The sequence below is a fragment of the Nycticebus coucang genome, chromosome 2, assembly GCF_027406575.1.
Source record: "Nycticebus coucang isolate mNycCou1 chromosome 2, mNycCou1.pri, whole genome shotgun sequence".
Classification (NCBI taxonomy): domain Eukaryota; kingdom Metazoa; phylum Chordata; class Mammalia; order Primates; family Lorisidae; genus Nycticebus; species Nycticebus coucang.
The window spans coordinates 135,891,840-135,911,807 of record NC_069781.1 but is presented as its reverse complement, the minus strand read 5'-3'; the positions used below and the strand labels follow the sequence as shown (position 1 = coordinate 135,911,807).

The 19,968-nt window shown below is 46.0% G+C and overlaps 1 protein-coding gene across 3 annotated transcripts in view; it reads left to right on the top strand.

The window, feature by feature from the left end:
• Nucleotides 1–19,968, top strand: part of OTUD7A (OTU deubiquitinase 7A) — a 315,275-nt gene that overhangs the window by 217,613 nt on the left and 77,694 nt on the right. For all 3 annotated transcript variants that reach the window (XM_053581980.1, XM_053581982.1, XM_053581981.1), the window contains exon 5: nucleotides 12,068–12,250. In XM_053581980.1, coding sequence (XP_053437955.1) covers nucleotides 12,068–12,250 — 183 coding nt within the window. The remainder of the gene's footprint in view (nucleotides 1–12,067; nucleotides 12,251–19,968) is intronic.

Below are 19,968 nucleotides of genomic sequence, written 5' to 3'. Positions count from 1 at the left end.
TTAAAAATCTCATGGTGGAATATTGTTATTGTTGTTTTAGAAGATAATCTCCCCAGTTGTGTTCACACCACTCGTTCCAAGTTCCCTAAGACCTCTGTGGATTGTGTGTGGTTCCAACAAAAAGTCTACCGGGGCCATTTGGCTCTGTTGCTCATGGGTGCCACCTGGTGGCCAGCCTGGGTCTCTGGCAGTCTTCTTGGATGGTATTTCAGTGCTCCAAGTCTATGTACATCATCCATTTATGGTCAGATCCATACTTGGAGAGCTCAAGGGTAAGCCCAACAGTTCATAAGGGATTGTTCTCACGAACTCCTGCCTCATTGCAACCTTTTCAACAGTTCTGGGTCCCAGGGCTCCACCTTGGCAGCCCCCCAGCCAGCCAGCATTGTTGGGGGCTTCATTTACGCCGCCCCTTGCTGCACGTGACTTGACTTACATCACGTCCAGCAACCAGAAGCCAGAGAGAAAAAGAGAGCATTAGGGTTTTCCCCAGCCTCTGGGGACCCCGGGACCCCAGCTCCTCTGACTGGAAAGGAAGTTTCCCTATCTTGATAGCTTTAATTTCTGGCTATTCCCCCTTGGGGCTACAGAATTATTTGAGGTCTAGGCCACAGGGAACTGAGAAAAAAAAATTAGAAGAAAAAAAGCAAAAGATAAATGAGGGATCTCCATACTGTTTTTATGAATGTCAGAGACCCCTTTCCTGCTTCTTGAGCCAGAGCTGGTAGGCTTCTCCTGGAACGTAGGCCAGCTCTGGGTTTGGGCCTGCACTGGGTCTACACTGGGGGAAGGGGAGGGCAAAGCGTCCCCCTTGCCAGTGGTTCAGTGGCACTCTGCAATGTTGGCCTCTTCCCCCACCGCTGCTGAGCCCAGCAGCTGCTCAGCACGCTCTGCCCAGGGGTCAGGGTTGTGCCTAGCAGGGGAGAGGGTGGCAGTTCTTACTCATCTCGTCCAGGACGAGGGCAGTCCTGCCTGCTGTGCTTTCTATATGCCAGCCCTTTGCAGGTTCCCTAAAGGGTCCCTCTGAAACAAATTTGGGTCCGGTGACTTCTTGTTCCAAAGTCTTTTGATGAAGAATAAATTCCTCCACCGGGTCCTCCAGCACCTGCCTGTTCTACCCCTTGTAGAACCCGCTCCATCCTTTCACCATCACTACCCCCAGCACCGCATCCACCTCTGTGCCCCCTGCCGCCACCACCCACTCCCCTGCACACACTCAGCTCCAGGTTGAAATTGCCTTCTCCTCCACGGTGCATCTCAAGCCAAGATCACACATGGATTTGTATGCTGTTGTTCCCAACACCTGCCACACCTAGTTTGTCAACAGAGTGAGCTGGCTGCTAGGGGTACAGCATTAAGCAACCAGGCAAAAGTCCTCCCCACATGGAGACAGTGGGCAACCCCAAGTTGAGCAGTTAATGCTGTGGAGAAAACTGAATCGAGGGAAGGGACAGAGGGTGGGGGGTGCCGGTTTAAATTAGGGTCATCAGGGAAGGCCTCGCTAAAAAAAAGGTGGGGATCTGAGCAAATATTTGGGGAAGTGAGAAAGTGAGACACGTGGCTATCTGGGGGGCAGAAGTTTCTAGGAAGAGGAAGGATTAACGGATTACTCCTTGCCTTTCCCCAGAACTCTGGGTTTCTATGTAATGTATATTTGGTTGAACCTTCCTAACCACCTGCTTATCAAGCAATATCGTCTTTAGCACTGCCATCAAGTCACCAGAATTCAGTGCTCTGACTTTTTCTTTTGGATGAATGCTATAGGCAAGTCCCACATTCATGAATGGAAACAGAAAGGTGGTCTGGTGACCGTGACTCCTAAGTAGAAGATGTGGTGGCCAGGGCTGGGACTATCTTATCAGAGGCTGTAGAAATACTGAAATGGAACTGTCAGCTGCTCTTCCCGTTGTCCTGGCCCCACTGGGGCGAGCACTGCCTTTGGACTGCACACATCTGAAATAAAATCAGGGGGAAAACCTCTCCAGGATCAGATTGCTAAGCCACCTCGTCTGGCCTGGCTCCATTCAGGAAGACAGTCTCCCTTTAGATAGATGTGTATATTTAAATACTCTCAAAAACAAACAGACCCATTAAGATCATTTGTGGTGAGTTTCCTTTTGTCACACTGATCAATTAAGTAGATCTTATTTCCCTCATTTCCTTTCTACTGGGGAAAGTCAAACCGCCAGGTGCCATCATTGGCCTACTTTATTGGTTTTACTCAGAAGTCCGTCCCATCGTGGCTGCTGTATATTAAACATTTCCTCTTTGGAAAGCCAGCCACCTGCATCACAGTCTCAGCGGATGTCTACACATGGGTCAAACTGCCCTTTCATGTCCCCCAGAGCCCTAATAAATGAGCTACTCTGAGGTGGGCACTCAGAATGTGGACTAAGCTGAATCAGGTTGAATACGAAGAAAAAAAAGAGAACAGCAGACATAGGCAGGAGGCCCTCAGAAATCATGGCTCAGATTGAGTCATATGTAATTAAACACTTTTTTTTTTTTTTTGGTAGAGACAGAGTCTCACTTTATGGCCCTCAGTAGAGGGCCATGGCATCACACAGCTCACAGCAACCTCCAACTCCTGGGCTTAAGTGATTCTCTTGCCTCAGCCTCCCGAGTAGCTGGGACTACAGGCGCCCGCCACAACGCCCGGCTATTTTTTGGTTTGCAGTTCAGCCGGGGCTGGGTTTGAACCCACCACCCTCGGTATATGGGGCCGGTGCCTTACCAACTGAGCCACAGGCGCCGCCTCTGTAATTAAACACTTTTTAAGGTTGAAAAGTAACTGTGCAAACTAAAATCAACGTGTAAAAAATTTTTTTTCTCTGAGACAGAGTCTCACTGGGTCACCCTGGGTAGAGTGCTGTGGTGTCATCACAGCTCACAGCAACCTCAGACTCCTGAGCTCACGGGATCCTCTTGCCTCAGCCTCCCAATTAGTGGGGATTACAGGTGCCCACAACAATGCCCAGCTGGTTTTCCTGTATTTAGTAGAGACAGGGTCATGATCTTGCTCAGGCTGGTCTTGAACTCCTGAGGTCAAGCAGTCCACCTGCCTCAGCTTCCCAGAGTGCTAGGATTAAAGGTGTAAGCCACCATGCTCGGCCCAATGTAAAATATTTTCTATTTCAAACTGAAATTTTTAAATAGGAGCCTGCTACAGACAAAGGACTCCCACTTAAGCAAAACTTTCATGTTGCCGGTGGTTGAGCACACATGGAGGGAGGTGGGGAAGAAAGAACGAAGGGCTCTGGCCTCCACGTCCCTCCTGCCTGGGCAGTTAGACACAGCTGTGTTCCCACGATCCAGCATCAGGGACAATCAGTGCAGGTTTATTAAGCCTAAGTGTGAGGGTGTGCCTAGGAAAAGCACAAAGCACAGAAGCGACTGTGACCCGTCCTCTCAGAACAGGGATGCAGGGATGTAAGGGAGAGGGCACTCAGAAAGGAGGAGGCCTGGGGGGTGGGCAGTGAGGCTCCTATTAGAGCCCAGGAAAGCTCCGTTTTATGAAAGATAAGATGAATGTTTGAAGAGAAAAAAGAAGTAGAGGGGGAATCAATTACGCAGAGGTCCCTAGGCAGGCAGGAGACGTTTTGATCTTGTCCTGTCTCTGAACCTGGAGGATAAACTTGTAATCGACATTATTAATGTGGAATCCAGCAGACTTTAGTGTTAGGAATTAGGCTTCTCCTGCAGACCCACATGTACAATTTGCATGTCCTTATTGATGGGAGACCAGCAAGGAATTTCCTTACGGATGATCTGTGGGCCCTCGACCTTTCCCCGGGAACAGCAGATGCATAATGTCTGTACCGGCAGTTCATCTGGGAGGGGTGCTGCGTGACTCAACCTGCTACTTGAAGTGGGCAGGATCCTGAGATTTTTATTTTCCTTTACAGTTCTTATAAAACTTAAAAAAAAAAAAAAACGGCTCAGGGCCCATAGCACAGTGGTTACGGAACCTGCCGCATGCACCAAGGCTGGCGGGTTCGAATCCAGCCCAGGCCAGCTAAACAATGACAACTGCAACAAAAAATAGCTGGGCGTTGTGGTGGGTGCCTGTAGTCCCAGCTGCCTGGGACGCTGAGGCAAGAGAATGGCTTAACCCCAAGAGTTTGAGGTTGCTGTGAGCTTTGACACCACGGCACTCCACCGAGGGGGACAGAGTGAGACTCTGTCTCAAAAAAAAAAAAGCAGGCAGCCAGCTAACCTATGGGCTGTAGTTTGCCAATCTGTGCTATAGATTACAAAGAAAAAAAAAAAGATTTAGGAGGCCCATCAAAGAGTAATAGTATTATTTGAATGCTGCTTCAAGCCAAGCAAACAGTAAAAAAGAAAAATTATAAAACAATCTAGGAAAGATGAATTATTGGATATTTGATGATATTAAAGAATTATAGTTAATTCGTATTAGATAAGATGTTTTTACTGTGGCAGTGTACTGAAATACACATGGACGGATAATATGCTGTGATTTTATCCGTCTGGGGATGGGTAGTGTAAGGGCAAGAAGCTCAGCAGGTGCTATGCACAGGACTGGGAAAGAATTTCTTTAGACCAAGACTGGGATATAAAAGTATAAATTTATTTTATCTTAGTAAAAGAAAGGGAGTAAAGGGAGGGAGAGCAGACAGCAGGGAGATGGCATGGCACCCTTGAGAGAAAAGGAGAGAATGTCCACAGGTGTGGCTGGGTGAACTTAAGCGGGGCAAAGAGAATTAGATCATTGCCGCCAAATTCATAAGGTATTATAGATGTGAATGTAAGGTCTGGCTGCCAGTCAGCCAATATGCAGAGACAGGGATAGGGTCCCCAAATTTGATTTGTCAGAAGGTCAGCAGTCCTGGAGAACAGTGAGTGTAGCCTCGCCAAGGCTGTCTGTTCTTCCATTTCTAAAATCACAGTTTTGTACATGGAAGTTCAAAGTAAAAACCATGTTAATCCCTATCTTAAACAATAATAATTGGCATAAGCCGCTACCCATGAGAAATAATAATCAGCATAATCTGTCACCCAAAACATTATGATTTAAAAGTTAATCTCCTAAATCAATTGCCCTAGACTACTCAAGATGCACACTTTTTTTTTTTTTTTTTTTTTTGTAGAGACAGAGTTTCACTTTATGGCCCTTGGTAGAGTGCCATGGCATCACACAGCTCACAGCAACCTCCAACTCCTGGGCTTAGGCGATTCTTCTGCCTCAGCCTCCCGAGTAGCTGGGACTACAGGCGCCCGCCCGGCTATCTTTTTTTTGTTGCAGTTTGGCCGGGGCTGGGTTTGAACCCGCCACCCTCGGCATATGGGGCCGGCGCCCTGCTCACTGAGCCACAGGTGCCGCCAAGATGCACACGTTTAAGTTAAAGCTGAATTTACAAAAACAGCAAGAATGGGAGACATGAGGTAAGGGTCACGTTGGACCTCCACGGACCGTGCCAGCGGTGTGACTCCGTCTTTCTCTCTCTCCATGTGCTCTCAAATGCTGTGTCCAGCAAGGGTGAAGACAGACATTTTTCCAGGTGTTCCTGAACCTGAGGCCTGACACATAACCCCATTGTTAGTGGGGCGCTCAGGAATCTATTGAAGCTAAAGGAACAAATTCTGAAAGACAAGGGAGTTGATGAAATATGAAAAGAAAGAGTTTCCATTCCCTTTTTTCTGCTGGGCTCCTCCGTGGTTTATGAAAACAGAAAAGGGGGAGGGGGAGAGGGAGGTGCTGCTAGCAGGAAAAAGAGGAAAAAAGCAGGTAGAGAGAGAGATTCATTTTAGTCCTTACCAAAAAACTATCAGTTATAATGTTTCTATTATTTTACTTTAAAGACTGACCATGTTTACAAGTGGGAATAGAAATGACACAAGCTTGGCTGTGAGTTGATTATTACTAAGGCTGGGCAGTGGATACAAACAGGTCTATTACAATCTTTCATCTACTGCTGGGTATTTATGAAAATTTCCATAGTAAAAAGTTTAAAATCAGACAGGACCAGGAAATCTCTGCTTCCAGCCAAGGTGGAGTGTCAAAGAGTGGAAAACAAAGGAACAAAAATGATCAAATGTTAGTGGACAAAGAGAGTCTGTCCAGCTGTCATGGTTAAGCCAATGTGCAGAGATGGAGATTTGGTCCAACCAGCTTTGTTTTCAGAAGGCCAGACATTCTGGAGAACAGTGAGAGTAGCCTCTCCAAAACTGGTATGCCCTTCCATTCCCAAAACCACAGTTTTATACATAAAAGTTCAAAGCAAACACCATCTTAATCCTTATCTTAAACAATAATTAACCTTTATCTTAAATAGTAATCACCATAACGCATGACCCAAAACAACATTTCTAATTTAAAAATTAATCTCCTAAATCGATTGCCCTCAACTACTCGAGATACAGACTTTTAGGTTACACCTGAATTTACGAAGCAACGAGACGTGAGGTGAAGGTCACGTTGGACCTCAACCAACCAGACCAGCTGTGCGGCATGGGCCCGTCTTCCTTTCACTGCATGTGCTCTCTAAACAAGACACTCAACATGTTGCCCCCTGTTTCCCTGGGTCAGAAGTGAGCCCCAAGTCCTGTCCCTCTGGTATCGCAATTGATCTTTTCTAGTTTTTATGTGCAAATAATTTAAATGTCTTTCACTATGTTCTATTCAGTTTGTTATGTAATAGTGCTTTTTCTGGTCTTTAGAAAAGAAACTTACGTTTATTATCGAGTGAAGTTTGCCTTTATATAGTATACTATTTCCCTTTTTCTTTAGTTAATATCAGTTTATTCCCTGTGATGGGTCTCAGTAAACTTAGCTTGTAGTTCTTCCTCCAGTCACCTCTCTCTCTTATACCATCCAGCTTAACAAATACTGTATCTTGTGTCTTATTTTATTGTCTTATGCTTACATATATAGGTGTATGTATTTGACCTATATATGTATCAGTTTGAAACATTATCTTTGTACTACCACCTATGACAGCACTTAGCAGAATGTTGACAATCTCTTCCATCTCTGTGTTTCTACTTTTGATTTTTCTTAGAAGTGCAGTTAAGTAAGTTTGCTGCTGCCTGACTGTCCTTGGCCAAACTTCCATTCATCTCTTGACTGGCTGGAGTTCATTCTCTAGTGATTTTTTTCTCAGGAAATGTCCATTTGAACAAAGTTTCCTGAATTCTCCCATGTTTAAAAATGGTCTGTCTGTAGGCTTTATACATGAAAGAAGAGCTTGCAGAGGCACAAAGTTTCTTATCTCACTCTGCTTTCTTTCTTTCAGTACCTTGTAGAGATGGCCCCATTTTTTCTGGCTGAAAAAAAATTGAATATTGGCTGCCAGGAAGTATGTTACCAACCTGATTTGCTTAAATTGTCCAAGGATTCTCTTTATCTTTAAAGGACCATAATTTTACAAGGATATAAATTGGTATTGACGATACTAGAACAGTTTCCTTAGACAGAGGGTGCCAAAATGTATACGTATTTTAAGAAAAGGAAAAACTGTATATGCATTTTTGGGGGGACCCTCTGTCTACATTTTGCCCTTAAAATATGTAGAATCAAATCTTTATTTTAAGGAAGTTTGCATTTTCAATTGAAGTTTTTAAATTCTTTTTTCCATTATTCCAGATTCCTTATTTGGGGCCATAATTATGAGGATATTAAATTTCTTTTACTCTATATCTGCTACTTCTTAATGCTATGTCTTTTTCTGTTGTATATTTTCCACTTTACTTATTTTTGTGATTCTTACCCATGTTATATGTGCTGTTTTCCCTTTGCTCACTTATAATTTTTTTTTTTTTTTTTTGCAGTTTTTTGGCTGGGGCTGGGTTTGAACCCAGCTCACCACCTCCGGCACATGGGGCCAGCACCCTATTCCTTTGAGCCACAGGCACCACCCCAGCTCACTTATAATTTAACCTCATTTCTAACACTTTAGTCAGTTCCTCTTGTGAGTCCATGTCCCTGTGATACTAGTTTCCCTTTAAAGCTGTGATACTTTTATGCAAATCAAAGCCCCACTTCCCCCTCCAGTGTGAGGTTTAACTCCCAAACTACCCCTTTGAAAAAAATCAAATTATTTAGGGAGTTTAAAGGTTTTGGGCCTTACCATGTAACCCATGCCTGCCTATAATCCAATAACTTGCTTTCTTTGGCAATCAAAGATTGAGGTGTAGCCTGGAAGGAAAACTTCACAGGCAACTTTCTCAGTCTTTAACGTCTTTTGTATGGCTAAACAGTCCTGCTACTTAGAGGGACTGTCGCTGGAAGAAAGAACAGAGTGAACAGAAAAAAATAAGTAATCCTAGCTGTATGCATTGCTGCCCATAGTAAATCAGGGTTTGAATGGACACTGGGTGGTCAGTTGGTCCTTGTTGTTGATAGATATATTGGCTGTGAAATTTAAGATTCTTCACAGCGTTGGACTTGAGTCTTCAAGGAAGGGTATAAATTAAGAGAAGAAAAGAACAAGAAGGAAAATTAGGTGAACTACTGTGTTGTTATGGCAGGAAAAGGGGACAGGAGGGTCTCCAAGAAGCAGGAGAAGAGGTGTGAAAATGCCCATGTTAGAGGCAGGATGGCTAGCGCCCTCCGTGGGCTGATGGCTGCCTGTGTCCGGGCGATGGCATTAGTGGCACTTGACTGAGAATGCCACACAGTAAAGGTAAGTCCATGGGAAGAGAATAAGAGCCCATCAGCTGAGAGCGCTGCTGGGGTGGGGAGGGTGGTGGATAGCGAGGGGCCTGGTGAAGAGGAGAAGGGGCAAGCCGGGCTGTGCTGGGCTGGGGGGGCAGGGGGAAGTGTCAGCAACCAGGAGCTGGGGCACCCATAGCTAGGTCAGCTTTACAGGGACAGTATTCCCAGAAGCTCAGGTTTGATTCAAAGCATATCTGGATTTGAATCTTAGCTATACCACTTACTGGCTGGATTTTAACCTTGAGTGATAGAAATTAGGCATAAGCAAACCCCTGTCATTAATGAGAACCGTGATAACTACCACGTGCTTTTCATCTACTAAGAACTTTACAAACACTGTCTCACTGTCTAATTTAACCCTCATAAGAATTCTCGTTATATGGGTTTTATTATCCCACTTGTACAGAAAGGGAATCTGGGGCTTAGCACAATGGGGCGAGACAATCACTCTGGGAGAATGAGTTAGGAAGGGGAGCCAGGGCTGGAAACCAGGCTCTGAAACCGGTGTTCCTGACTGCTCTGCCAGGCTGCACTTCTTTCCCCTGAAAGAGCATCCTCACCTCAGGGGCCCCACCTGGGATGCCAGGGGGGGGCCTGGCGCTGCTCTGCCTCCCTGCCCTTCCCTTTCCTGCTGCCCTGATGCGACGTCTGTCAGGGCTCCAGGAACTTATAACAATGAGAAAGACAGAGGCTGCGCGAGGCCCCAAGCACAGAGCCCTCGTCCAGGCCACCACGCACCACCGCCCCACCCCTCACTATCCTCCAGGTTTCCTGGTTTTAGAGACAGCCTGTGCCACACTCACCAGTGCCACATCGTCTCCCAGTGTCTCCAGCCCAAGCCTCCGTAACCGAGCACTTGTAGTCCTGGGTCTGTGGAGTCTCCCAGGGTAGAAAAGAACTGATGGACATGCCTGATTTCTTCAGCCCGTCCTGTTTTCTTCTCATTCCAGTGGCCTCTGGGACCCTTTACATGCACATAGACGCTAGTATACAGAGTCCCTCGGACCATCTTTAGAACCTAGGAAGGGAACCATTGGGAGCTAAGTAACTGTGGACAGCCCCTGCTCACCTCCGTCCTATTCCCACCTCACACTTACCGAATCCCTGTCGCTACCAGAGTGGGAGAGGACAGACCAGGATGCTCACTGGCTAGGGACACAGGGCAGGTGTGTAGCAAAGGGAGTGTGTACCCAAGGCAGGATGGGACATCCAGAGGGGTCCAGCAGGTCGGCAGAGTGAGAGTCCCTGGGAGGATAGCTGGACAGCCCTTCATAAATGGCCTTCTTTGTGTCACAGTTGAACCTCTGACAGGTGCCTGTGGTGGGGACACAGACTGTTCTGTTGTGCGGGCTGCCACACCAGGCCCTCCCCTGGCTTCCCTGTGATAGCTGCTCCTGCCTTCAATGTGGCCTGAAAGGGCTCACGGTGGGAACAGCGGATGGGCCCCCGGGAGGGGTCTGCCACAGGGACTGGGCAGGAGCAGCAGGGAGGCTGTCCAGGGGTGGAGTGGGCTGGCTCCCAGGAGCAGCAGAAAAGCTGTCCGGTCTGGGAGAAGCACAGTGGGGTGGAGTGGGGTGGCTCCCAGGAGCAGGGTCTCGTGCCTGGCAGTCCTGCAGTGGGGCAGCAGCTCCGTGAAGAGGACTGAGACATGGGGGTGTGTCCAGCAAGTGATGGCAGGCCACTGCTAGAACCACGTCAAGCCTCGTGTTCCATCTGTGACATGCCAGGACGATGCCTGCTCCTCCTGTGGCTGAGGACACCGCCTCCCCTGCTCTACTTAGGACCCTCGGTTGCTGCACTCAGGCTGCTCCTCTTTTGCCCTGCCCCTCTGCATGGCCAGAGGCCAGGGGTCCAGCGCTGTCTGACACACAGCGATGTCTCATGACAGGAGCGGGGTCCGGAGGGCTCTTCCTCTGCCTCCCTTCCCGTGACCCCAAGCCCTGCATTAGAGTGAGGTGCACATGAGGCCGCTGCAGCTGCTGAGCTGAAGGCAGGGCCCATCCTTCTGGGCCTGGGACACGAATGCCCATTTGATAGTTACTGCCACTTAGACCCCCAAATGGCAGGTATGGGCCATGCAGGTAGTGTCCGTACATGCCGTTTTGCACCCTGACTGTTACTGTTATAAGAATGAGAGTGATGCTCTAATTTTCTTACTTAGTTTTGTTTGACTAAACCAAGTCAGTGCCCCCACCCACCTCTCCACTGGTATTTCTAATAGTGACAGAGGCTCCATTATAGCCGTGCCCCTCCTGGTATCACTTACAAAATTCCACTGTCGCTTTTTCGTGTTGGGTGGGTAACCCAGATGGTTTTAGTTTGCTGTTCTTACCTACCTAGATGACACAGAGATGTTTGTATTATAGTCTCTGCTAGCTGACTATGGAGGAGAAAACATGACTGAATAGTAAAGCAACTATGTGATGTGATTTAAATGTCATGACTGGAAAAAAATGAATGTCATGATTGATAATATCAAGTCTTCAATGGGAAAAAGAAAGAAAAAAGGAAGATATTCAGATACTGTTTTATACGTTCAAAACCTCATCCTACTGTACGTACAGCAGCATTCACAGTGTAATCAGGGCAGTTAATACCAGCAGTGCAGAGCTAACCAAGAGAGGGTGAGATTTCATTTGCTCCTTACAGTTGAGGCTGAGCTTTTAATTCTAGGTTTGCAAAAGACACACAATGCCTAGTTGAATGAAATGCAATGTGTGCTGGCTCCTTCTACTGTTAGGCGTCCACCGACTCTCAGAGTCAGGAACCAGAGCCCCTGTGCTCCCCCAGTTAGCCCCCGGTGTGAAGTGTCAGCTGTGAAGTGTCAGCTCCAGCTCTGGGGAGGGTGGGGAGTCCTGCTGAGTGTTCACCCACACTGGGCACCCAGTCTAGCCTGCCCCCCATCACAGGGCCTGCCTGCCACAGTTTGCCTCCTCCAAAGGGCTCCAACAGAGAAGCCCTCCCAAGCTTCTGCACTCCCCATGTTAAGTAAACTTAAGAGAAAAAGTGAAATTCTGAGCAAAGATCCAAAGAAACTTTAGGAATTCTTTTTATTTTTTATTTATTTATTTATTTTACTTTATGTTTTGCTCCCCTCAGAGGGTAAACAAACTCTACAATTTGATTTTCAAAGGGAGATATGATATTGATAATTAGGGATGCAATGTTTAGAAATATGTGTAATCAGATGGACATCAGATATGGATGTGAAATTCTACTATCAGAGATCACGCAGAAGGCCTTTTTACCCCTTTCAAACACAAGAGCTACTGGTAGGAAGTTCGTTATTTCATGTGGGAATGGGAAACGTTTCTTGTCACAGCTCTCCTCTACAAGAAGACCGTCCTTCATGCACTCACACTGTAATCTCTTGCTTTCTCTTGTCTGTAGGCAAAAACTGGGACCTGACGGCCGCTCTGAGCGACTATGAGCAGCTCCGACAGGTGCACACAGCCAACCTGCCACATGTGTTCAACGAAGGGAGGTGTCCCAAGCAGCCGGAGCGAGAGCCGCCCCAGCCTGGGCACAAGGTGGAGCGGCCCTGCTTGCAGAGGCAGGACGACATTGCCCAAGGTATGGCGTGGGGCAGGAGCCTGGGCAGGGGGCTGCACCAGGCCGGCGAGCCACGGCTGGTGGGCAGGTGAGGTGGTATGAAGAGTGGCGGGGTCCTTACCTTCCAGCTGCATCAGTCTGTACACCTGAGGAGACGTCCTTGGCAGTTTCCCTTCCTGGCTCCTACCTCTGCCCTCAGAATAGCAGAAGAGCGAGTTCATTCCCTATGAGCCAGCAGCCTTTCACATGATTAAAAACCAGCATTCCTCCTGGAGTCCTGGTTTTTCCAGAACAAAAAGCTCTAGTCTCTTTGATTATTTCCCAAGTAACATTATCTCCAAATCTGTTCAGCCAACTTTGCCATAGATTACATTCCTGAACATACCTGGATCTGGGCTCTGTTCTGCCCACCCGTGTGGCTGCCCACCTGTTATACCCAACTCTAGAAGTTTCGTATCGTATGACTCTCTGCTACGGCAAACCCCTCTACTGATGTGCTTTTTTTTTTTTTTGAGTACTTACTCTGCCATATAAACCTTAAAATTATAACTTTGGTTGGAATTGAACTGGATTTTTAAATTTCATTTTAAGAATAATTGAAATTTGTAATATTGCTCTTCCATTGAAGAACGTTGCACACAGCCCTCCATGTATCCAGATCCTATTAACACTTCAGGCATAGAGAAAAATAAATTCATTATTTATTTATTTATCTTTTATCTTTTATAAACTCTCTTATTAGTTCTAATAGTTTATTCTAAGACAATCACTTGGGTTTTCCACACATACAGTCCTATCATCTGAAGTGATTTAATATTCTTCTTCCTATTTACGCAGTTAATTCAGTTTCTTGTCCTGTTGTGTTTTCTCCTCAACTGTGATGAATAAACGTTTCTATGATGAAAACGTTTCAGCCTGTCATTCAAGCTGTATTTGAATCTGCATCTTGGATTATTCTTTTTTTTTCTTTTTTTTAAATTTGAAATTAATGTATTGGTATGAATTTGTAGGTTACATTCTCATTTCCAAAGTAAAGTTGAAGTTGTAGTTGAGCCTTTACCTGGGGGGCTACTGAACACCCTCACAGTGTGCACGTTAGGTGAGACCCCACGTTAGGGAGGCCCCTGCCTCCCTGTGCCATGCACCCTCCCCACACCCCTCGCCCTCTCCTTCCTCTCTCTTCCCCCTTGCTAGACTTTATTTATGTTTTATGCCTGTGGGCATGTAATTGTTTATCTTAGTATTGGGAACATTGGATTTTTTTTTTCCATTCTTGAGATACTTTTCTAGGAAGAATGTGTTTTAGCTCCATCCAGGTAAACACAAAAGATGTAAAGTCTCCATTTTTCTTATGGCTGAATAGTACTCCATGGTATATATACGCCACAGTTTAATCCATTCATGGGTTGATGGACATTTAGGTTGCTTCTGTGACTTGCCAATCATGAACTGAGCTGCAATAAACATTATGATGCAAATGTCTTTGTTATAAAATAATTTTGTTCTTCTGGGTAGATAACAAATAATGGAGTTGCAGGATCAAACGGAAGGTTGACTGTTCTTTGAAAATTCTCCACACTTCTTTCCTTAACGGTTGTATTAGTTTGCAGTGTCTCTTGGAATATTTTTGCCTGTTCCTTCTGCTTTCTAGAAAAGCCACAATTGAGTTAGAAATTTAAGTAACCATTATCTGTTTCTCCTCTTAGTTCTGTCCTTTCTGCTGTATTGTTTTGAAGCTATGTTGTTAGGTGTATGCATATTCATAATTCTTAGGTTATCTTTTACTAGGATTCTTTTTTACCAATACATAGGATGCCTCTTTGTCAAAACATCTGATATAGTGTTTTTTTATCTTGAAATTTGTTTTTAATACTAAACCACTACCTTGATTTTCTATTGGTTTACTCATACCCAGAATATCTTTCTTATACTGTTATTTTCAGCCTTTTTTATGCTTTCATACTAAATGTGATTCTTATAGGTAATTTATCATCAGTTGTTATTTTATTTTATTACTCAATCCAAGACTCTCTATCTCTTGAGTAGTGAACTTAATCCATTCTTTTTTCCTATCTTCCTTGTAATTAGCTAATAAAATTTTTCTACTGATTTGAAAGTTATGCATTCTACTTTTACTCATGTTGCAATTCCTTTTATTCTTTTAAAACTAGTATTTTGGTTTTCTTCCTATTATTTCTAAAAGCTTACCAACAACTGCATTTTACCCTGAAAAATACATGTCTTCATGTGCTTTCATATTCTCCCTCTCTTCCTCTCCTTGCCCTCATCGTCTTTAGATTATTTTTGTTACCTTTTGCTTATTTAGACAGTAGCTAATGTCTTCATTTACATGTGTTCATTTCTGCCTGCTGACAGAAAACTCCTTCAAGGACTACTTCCAAAAAGACCTTTCTTCCTAGTGAATCTCCTAAGGCCTTAAGTGCCTACAAAGGTTTACATCGTCTACTTAAATTTTTGTTTGGCAGAATGAAATTTCTAGGTAAAAATTATTTTCCTTGGATGCTTTGCCCCTTCTCCTGTTGCATTCTTGCAGCTCCTACTTGGGGTACAGAGAGATCCCCCTGACCCGACGACCTGAGACCCCTGTTCACTCTCCCACGAACGTGCTGCTGGTCCCCTTCGCTTCTTTTTTTCTCCAAGTCCATTCTTTGTCGTCATTGCTACTTCCCATCCTGAGACTCGGCGTTCCCTTTGCTGCTCAGGCTCCTTTTTGAGTCTAGTCCTCCTGGCCTGTTTATTTAGCTGCCCCAGCCTCAGGACGTTTTGACACTTGCCCTCCTGGGCAGTCTCCTTGGTTTCCCTGTCCTCAGCTGTCCTCACAGTGGCACCAGTGGGTGACAGGCACAGGAGCCTGGGCTCTGGTCGGTGTCCTCAAGCTGGAGAGCCTTGATCGTCTTAATGTGGGTCCTAAACGTTCCCTGCGTGTTCCCTTCCCTCAGTCGGCCTTTTCTCTGAGGGATGCTCCCAGCACCTCTCTTGTAGAAACGGCCTATTTCTGGGGCTGCTTCCTCCAGTGTAAGTGTCAGGCTCCTGGGGTGTGTGGGACAGAGGCAGGAAGGTTGTGCTCCTCACTGGACTCCCCCCACCCGCCCCACACTCCAGTATCATCTGATGTCTCTCCAGCTGGCCCTGGGCCCACTCTGTTAGGATGATGGGGGTGGCAGTGACCTGGGCAGGGGGTTCCAGGAAAAGGAAAGGCAAAGCCAGAATGCCCCCAGTCCCTGTCCATAGGGCCTCGTCTTCTGCCCCTAGGGAGCCCCAGGGCGGGCTCAGAGAGAGGATACTGTGGCCTGCTAACTGTCCTGTCCTTCTTACTGGGTGGGTGTCACATGACTCAGAGGCACCCCCTCTTCCAGCCTTGTTCTCAGGCCTCCCCAACTGTGCATTCCTTCAGTAGTTCCCAGTCAGGTGCCTGGTGTCTTCCCTACAGCAGCAATCCAGACAGGACACCAGGGCAGCTCCTGCTCTTTGGGGCTGGCAGCAAACAGACCAACGTATTATCTCATCCTCTGGCTGAGGGGACTGGGAGGACCCTCCTCGCTGCATCAAGGGAGGTTCACAGAAACCGGGACCTGATAAGTGTAGCTGTCACTTGCTACTATCTGACTTTTTTCAGGTATCATTTAGAAGGGGGAGGGTCATTGTAGCATAATCCTATTAATTGAGCCTTGTGAGTGATCCTATTTATTTTTAAAAAATTGGAATAATAATTTCTGAATTGGATTTTCATATCCCTCAGTTGAGTTCTTCCTAAAATCATGGTGTACTAAAATCGAAAACCCAGTATCCCATGTTCTCTTTTGTTTTATTTCAAATTAATATAAGGGTATAAATGTTTAGATGACATTGTTTGCAATTCTAAGGTAAAGTTCAAATGGTAGTTGAGCCCCTCACCAGCGGGTGTACTGAACACCCTCACGTTGTGCCCAGTAGGTGAGACTCCTCCAGTTGTCCCCCCTCCTCCATTCTGTCCCCCCATTGCTAGACTATGTTTGTGTTTTACCTTTTGTGGGGGCATGAAGTTGTCTATATATTGATTTCATATTAGTGTTGAGTACACTGGGTATTTTTTTCCATTCTTGAGATTCTTTACTAAGCAGAATGTTTTTCAGCTGTATCCAGATAAACATAAGAGATATAAATCCTCCATCTTTTCTTATGGCTGAAGAGCACTCCATGGTACACACCTGCGGCACTTTATCCCTTCCTGGGTTGATGGACATTTGGAGTATCCCATGTCCTATTTGTTTCTTTTTACTTTCTTTTTGTTGTTGTTTCAGGTTAATGTGAATGTACACAGAATTAGGTTACAATGTTTGCATTTGTTAGGTAGAGTCTCTCTTATGATTGTGTCGCACTCATAGGAGGTGTGTCATACACACCGACATTGTGCCCATTAAGTGGGAGCACACCCATCCCCTCCCCCTGCTCCCTCATTCTCCCACCACCACCACCCTCCACCCCAAATTGGTCTGAGTTTTTCTCTTATGTGGGAATGTATTAGATCATCTATCTATTGGCTTCACATTAGTGTTGAGTACATTGGATTTTTGCTTCTCCATTCTTGTGAGAAATATCTCATATTCTAGATCAGAATCTGGCCACTGCCCATTCTTTACATGACGTATTGCTAGAACACCCCCACCCTGTCTGCGCGTGTTACTTGCAGCTGTGTTAGCACTACACAGACGAGTTGAGAGGTGACACTGAGACTAAAACGTTTATATCCATCCCTTTAGGGAAAGGTTTGCCCACCTGTTTAAAGTGGATCAGGTGCCGTAAGGCACACACAGAAATGACTGTGACGAAGGGAAAGGTTTACCCCTGGTTCCCTAGAAGCAGGGACCTGGCAGGCAGAGGGAGACAGGGAAAGTGGGCCGGAGCCTTTTTTGTGGTTTCTGTGACCTTTGCCTTGGCTAGTTGGAATATTTTAGTGGCCGTAGGTCCTTGGGCAGTCTCTTGTTATCTGCTGCCTGCGGGGTGGAGGAGGTATTCAGAGTATGGACTCTGGCTTGGCTGGCTGGGCCATGAAAGGCGGGCTCCTAGGAGAGTCTTTTGTTATCTCTAAGAACTATTTAGCCCTGTGAGGGGCAAGCTCTCCACAGTCCAGGAGGTCCTGGGTGCCAAGAGCATAAAAAGTATAGAAATATAGTTAATACACCTCCCTGGCTTAACCCATTCACATTTGAGTTGGCTTTGTCAGTGGTTCAGAAATTCTATTCATTCTTCCACTAAGTGTGGGTTGTTTTTCTTTATTCTGTGTTTCTCTGGGGCACAACTTTGATCATGGTAATTCCTGCAAAACATTTCACTTATACATGTAAAAGAAAAGTCACCAAGTTCATGTTCCAAGAATCAGTCTGTATGTGTTTATAAATGTGTGTGTGTGTGTGTGTGCATGCGTGTGATAGTGAGAGGTGTGTGTGTGCTAGGGAGATTATACATGTGTACCCACAGAGGTGATGTTGAGGAACTGTTAAGTTAATTACATATATTTCTCCTTATTTGACCTTCAACATGATCAGTTTTTAGTTTAAAAATGAATTTTTCCTTCAGACTCCAACTATTTCATGATTTTGGAACTGCTTAATGGCATGGCCTTGTTCTATGAATCGCAACATTTGAAGGCCCCAGCAGCATCTCATGGGTTGGCAAATAGGTGGTGATGAGCTGGTAAGCCCAGAGCCGGCGTGGATGCCCCTGATTCCCACTACTGAGAGCAGCCTGTGGTCTGACCCCGATAGCCAGTGTACACTGCAGCTCCATGGTCTAATGCTTGATGCCCATCTCCATGGAATCCCAAAGGATGCGACCATTTCTTCTTTTCCAGGCAAAGAAAGGTAGCTTGTATCAAGGTGTGTGACCTCAATATGGCTTGCAAGAGGCAGAGACGTGGGTTCTCCTTTGCTCCTGCCCTCAAGGACTTGGACCCAGTGCAGGAAGCCGTGGAGCTGACCCTGGACAATGCACACATAGAAACCCAGCTGTGAGCACACGTCTGTCTTCTCACTGATGGCCTGTGCGGTTCAACTTCCCTTTTTGCCTTTCCTCAAAATATAAGAACTTAATCCTATTGGCCTCAGAATGAAACTAAAGGTGAATCGGAATCGTCCATTTTGAAAATATGGTCTGACCCCAGGGCTTTCCATTCATTTCAATGGGCAAAAATCCATGAGGCTCCCGAAAATTACCTCTGGATTTAAAACTAACTTGCCACAGGATCAGAACACTCTGCTTTTCAGTCTAACAAAATTTCTTTTCTGGAATGCCATTTCTTTCTGGCACTGTTGCAAATGAGGGAAGCAGGAAGGTCCGGTTGTTGATGACGTGTGGGCTGGGGTCTTCTGTATGGCCGTGATGTGCGGGTCAGCAGTGTGGCTCAGAGGGGCATGGCAGGGGCACAGACTTTACCAGGGAGCAGGCTGATCTGACACCAAGTGAGGTCCTTGGAACCGGTGTGAACATACTTAGGAATTTGCCACAGCTTTGGACAATGTTCATATTCAAACACCAGGGTCTGTGTTTTCCTGAGCAAAATGAGAGCTACTGCCTTGCTAAAGGGATTCTCCATTATTGCAAATACTGTTAAAAAAAAAAATCGCCCATTCCTAACATTATATATTGAAGAATTCTTGTATTATGTTCAATGTTAGCCATTAAACACAGGGCTCAAGAAAACAAGCATGCTTTTGCAGCATCAAGAGAACAAAATACATCCACTCTGTGGTGATCAGCTTCCTAGCAAGGTAACACCTTGTTCCTGAAAGAAATTCTCCCTCCATTTCTCATGCCTTGGCTAGAAAGCCCCAGAAGAATAAGAGCAGAGTAGACCATCATTTATGAGACTGCTGTGACAAAAGAACATCCAGTCGGAAAGAACTACATTAAATGACTTCAGATGTGTGTCCTGGGGAGGGTCATGTGGGGTGCGTTTGTCACAGTAACTTTAGCAGAAATAACCTGCGTTTGACTGTGAGCCACAGTGAGCACACTGGGCAGACTGCTTCCTGCGTTAGCTGCGTAAGTGCAGAGAGGCAGCGCTGGCTCCCTCATATCGTGCAGTGCGGAGTTGCGTTAAGCGCAGAGAGCCAGAGCTGGCTCCCTCGTACCGTGCAGTGCAGAGCTGCGTAAGTGCAGAGAGGCAGCGCTGGCTCCCTCTTACTGTGCAGTGCAGGACAGGGCAGCTCTGCAGAGTGAGTGAAATACAACTCCAGACCCAAAAGCCCTAGGCTTCTTGCCACGGCTGGTGTGTGCTTGTGCAGTGGGCTCGCAGTGTGCCTCTTCCCAAGTCCTTTAATGAATCACGGGAATGCTATGCTCCGGGCGGTGGTGATGTTAGTCCAGCAGCAGGACGGCCTGTGGGGTAGAAAAGGCTTATAGGATGGGGCAGTGTGGAGGGATACGGGTGTGTGTATGTGTACAGGTGTGCGTGTGTGTATATGTGGTGTGTCGTATATTTGCTTGTGTGTATGTGTACAGGTGTGCGCGTGGGTATGGTGTGTGCTCGTGTGTATATGGGTGTGTGTGGTGCATCATGTTTGTGTGTGTGCAGTGTATGTGCGCACTGTGTGGTCTGCACGAGAATGTGTGTATACAGTGTGTATCTGTGTACTGTATTATAAACACGTGTGTATGTGTGTTCATGTGGGTAGTGTATGTGTGTACACGTGTACAGTCTGTGTCTTTGTGCACATATGTGTATACACTGTAGTGTCCAG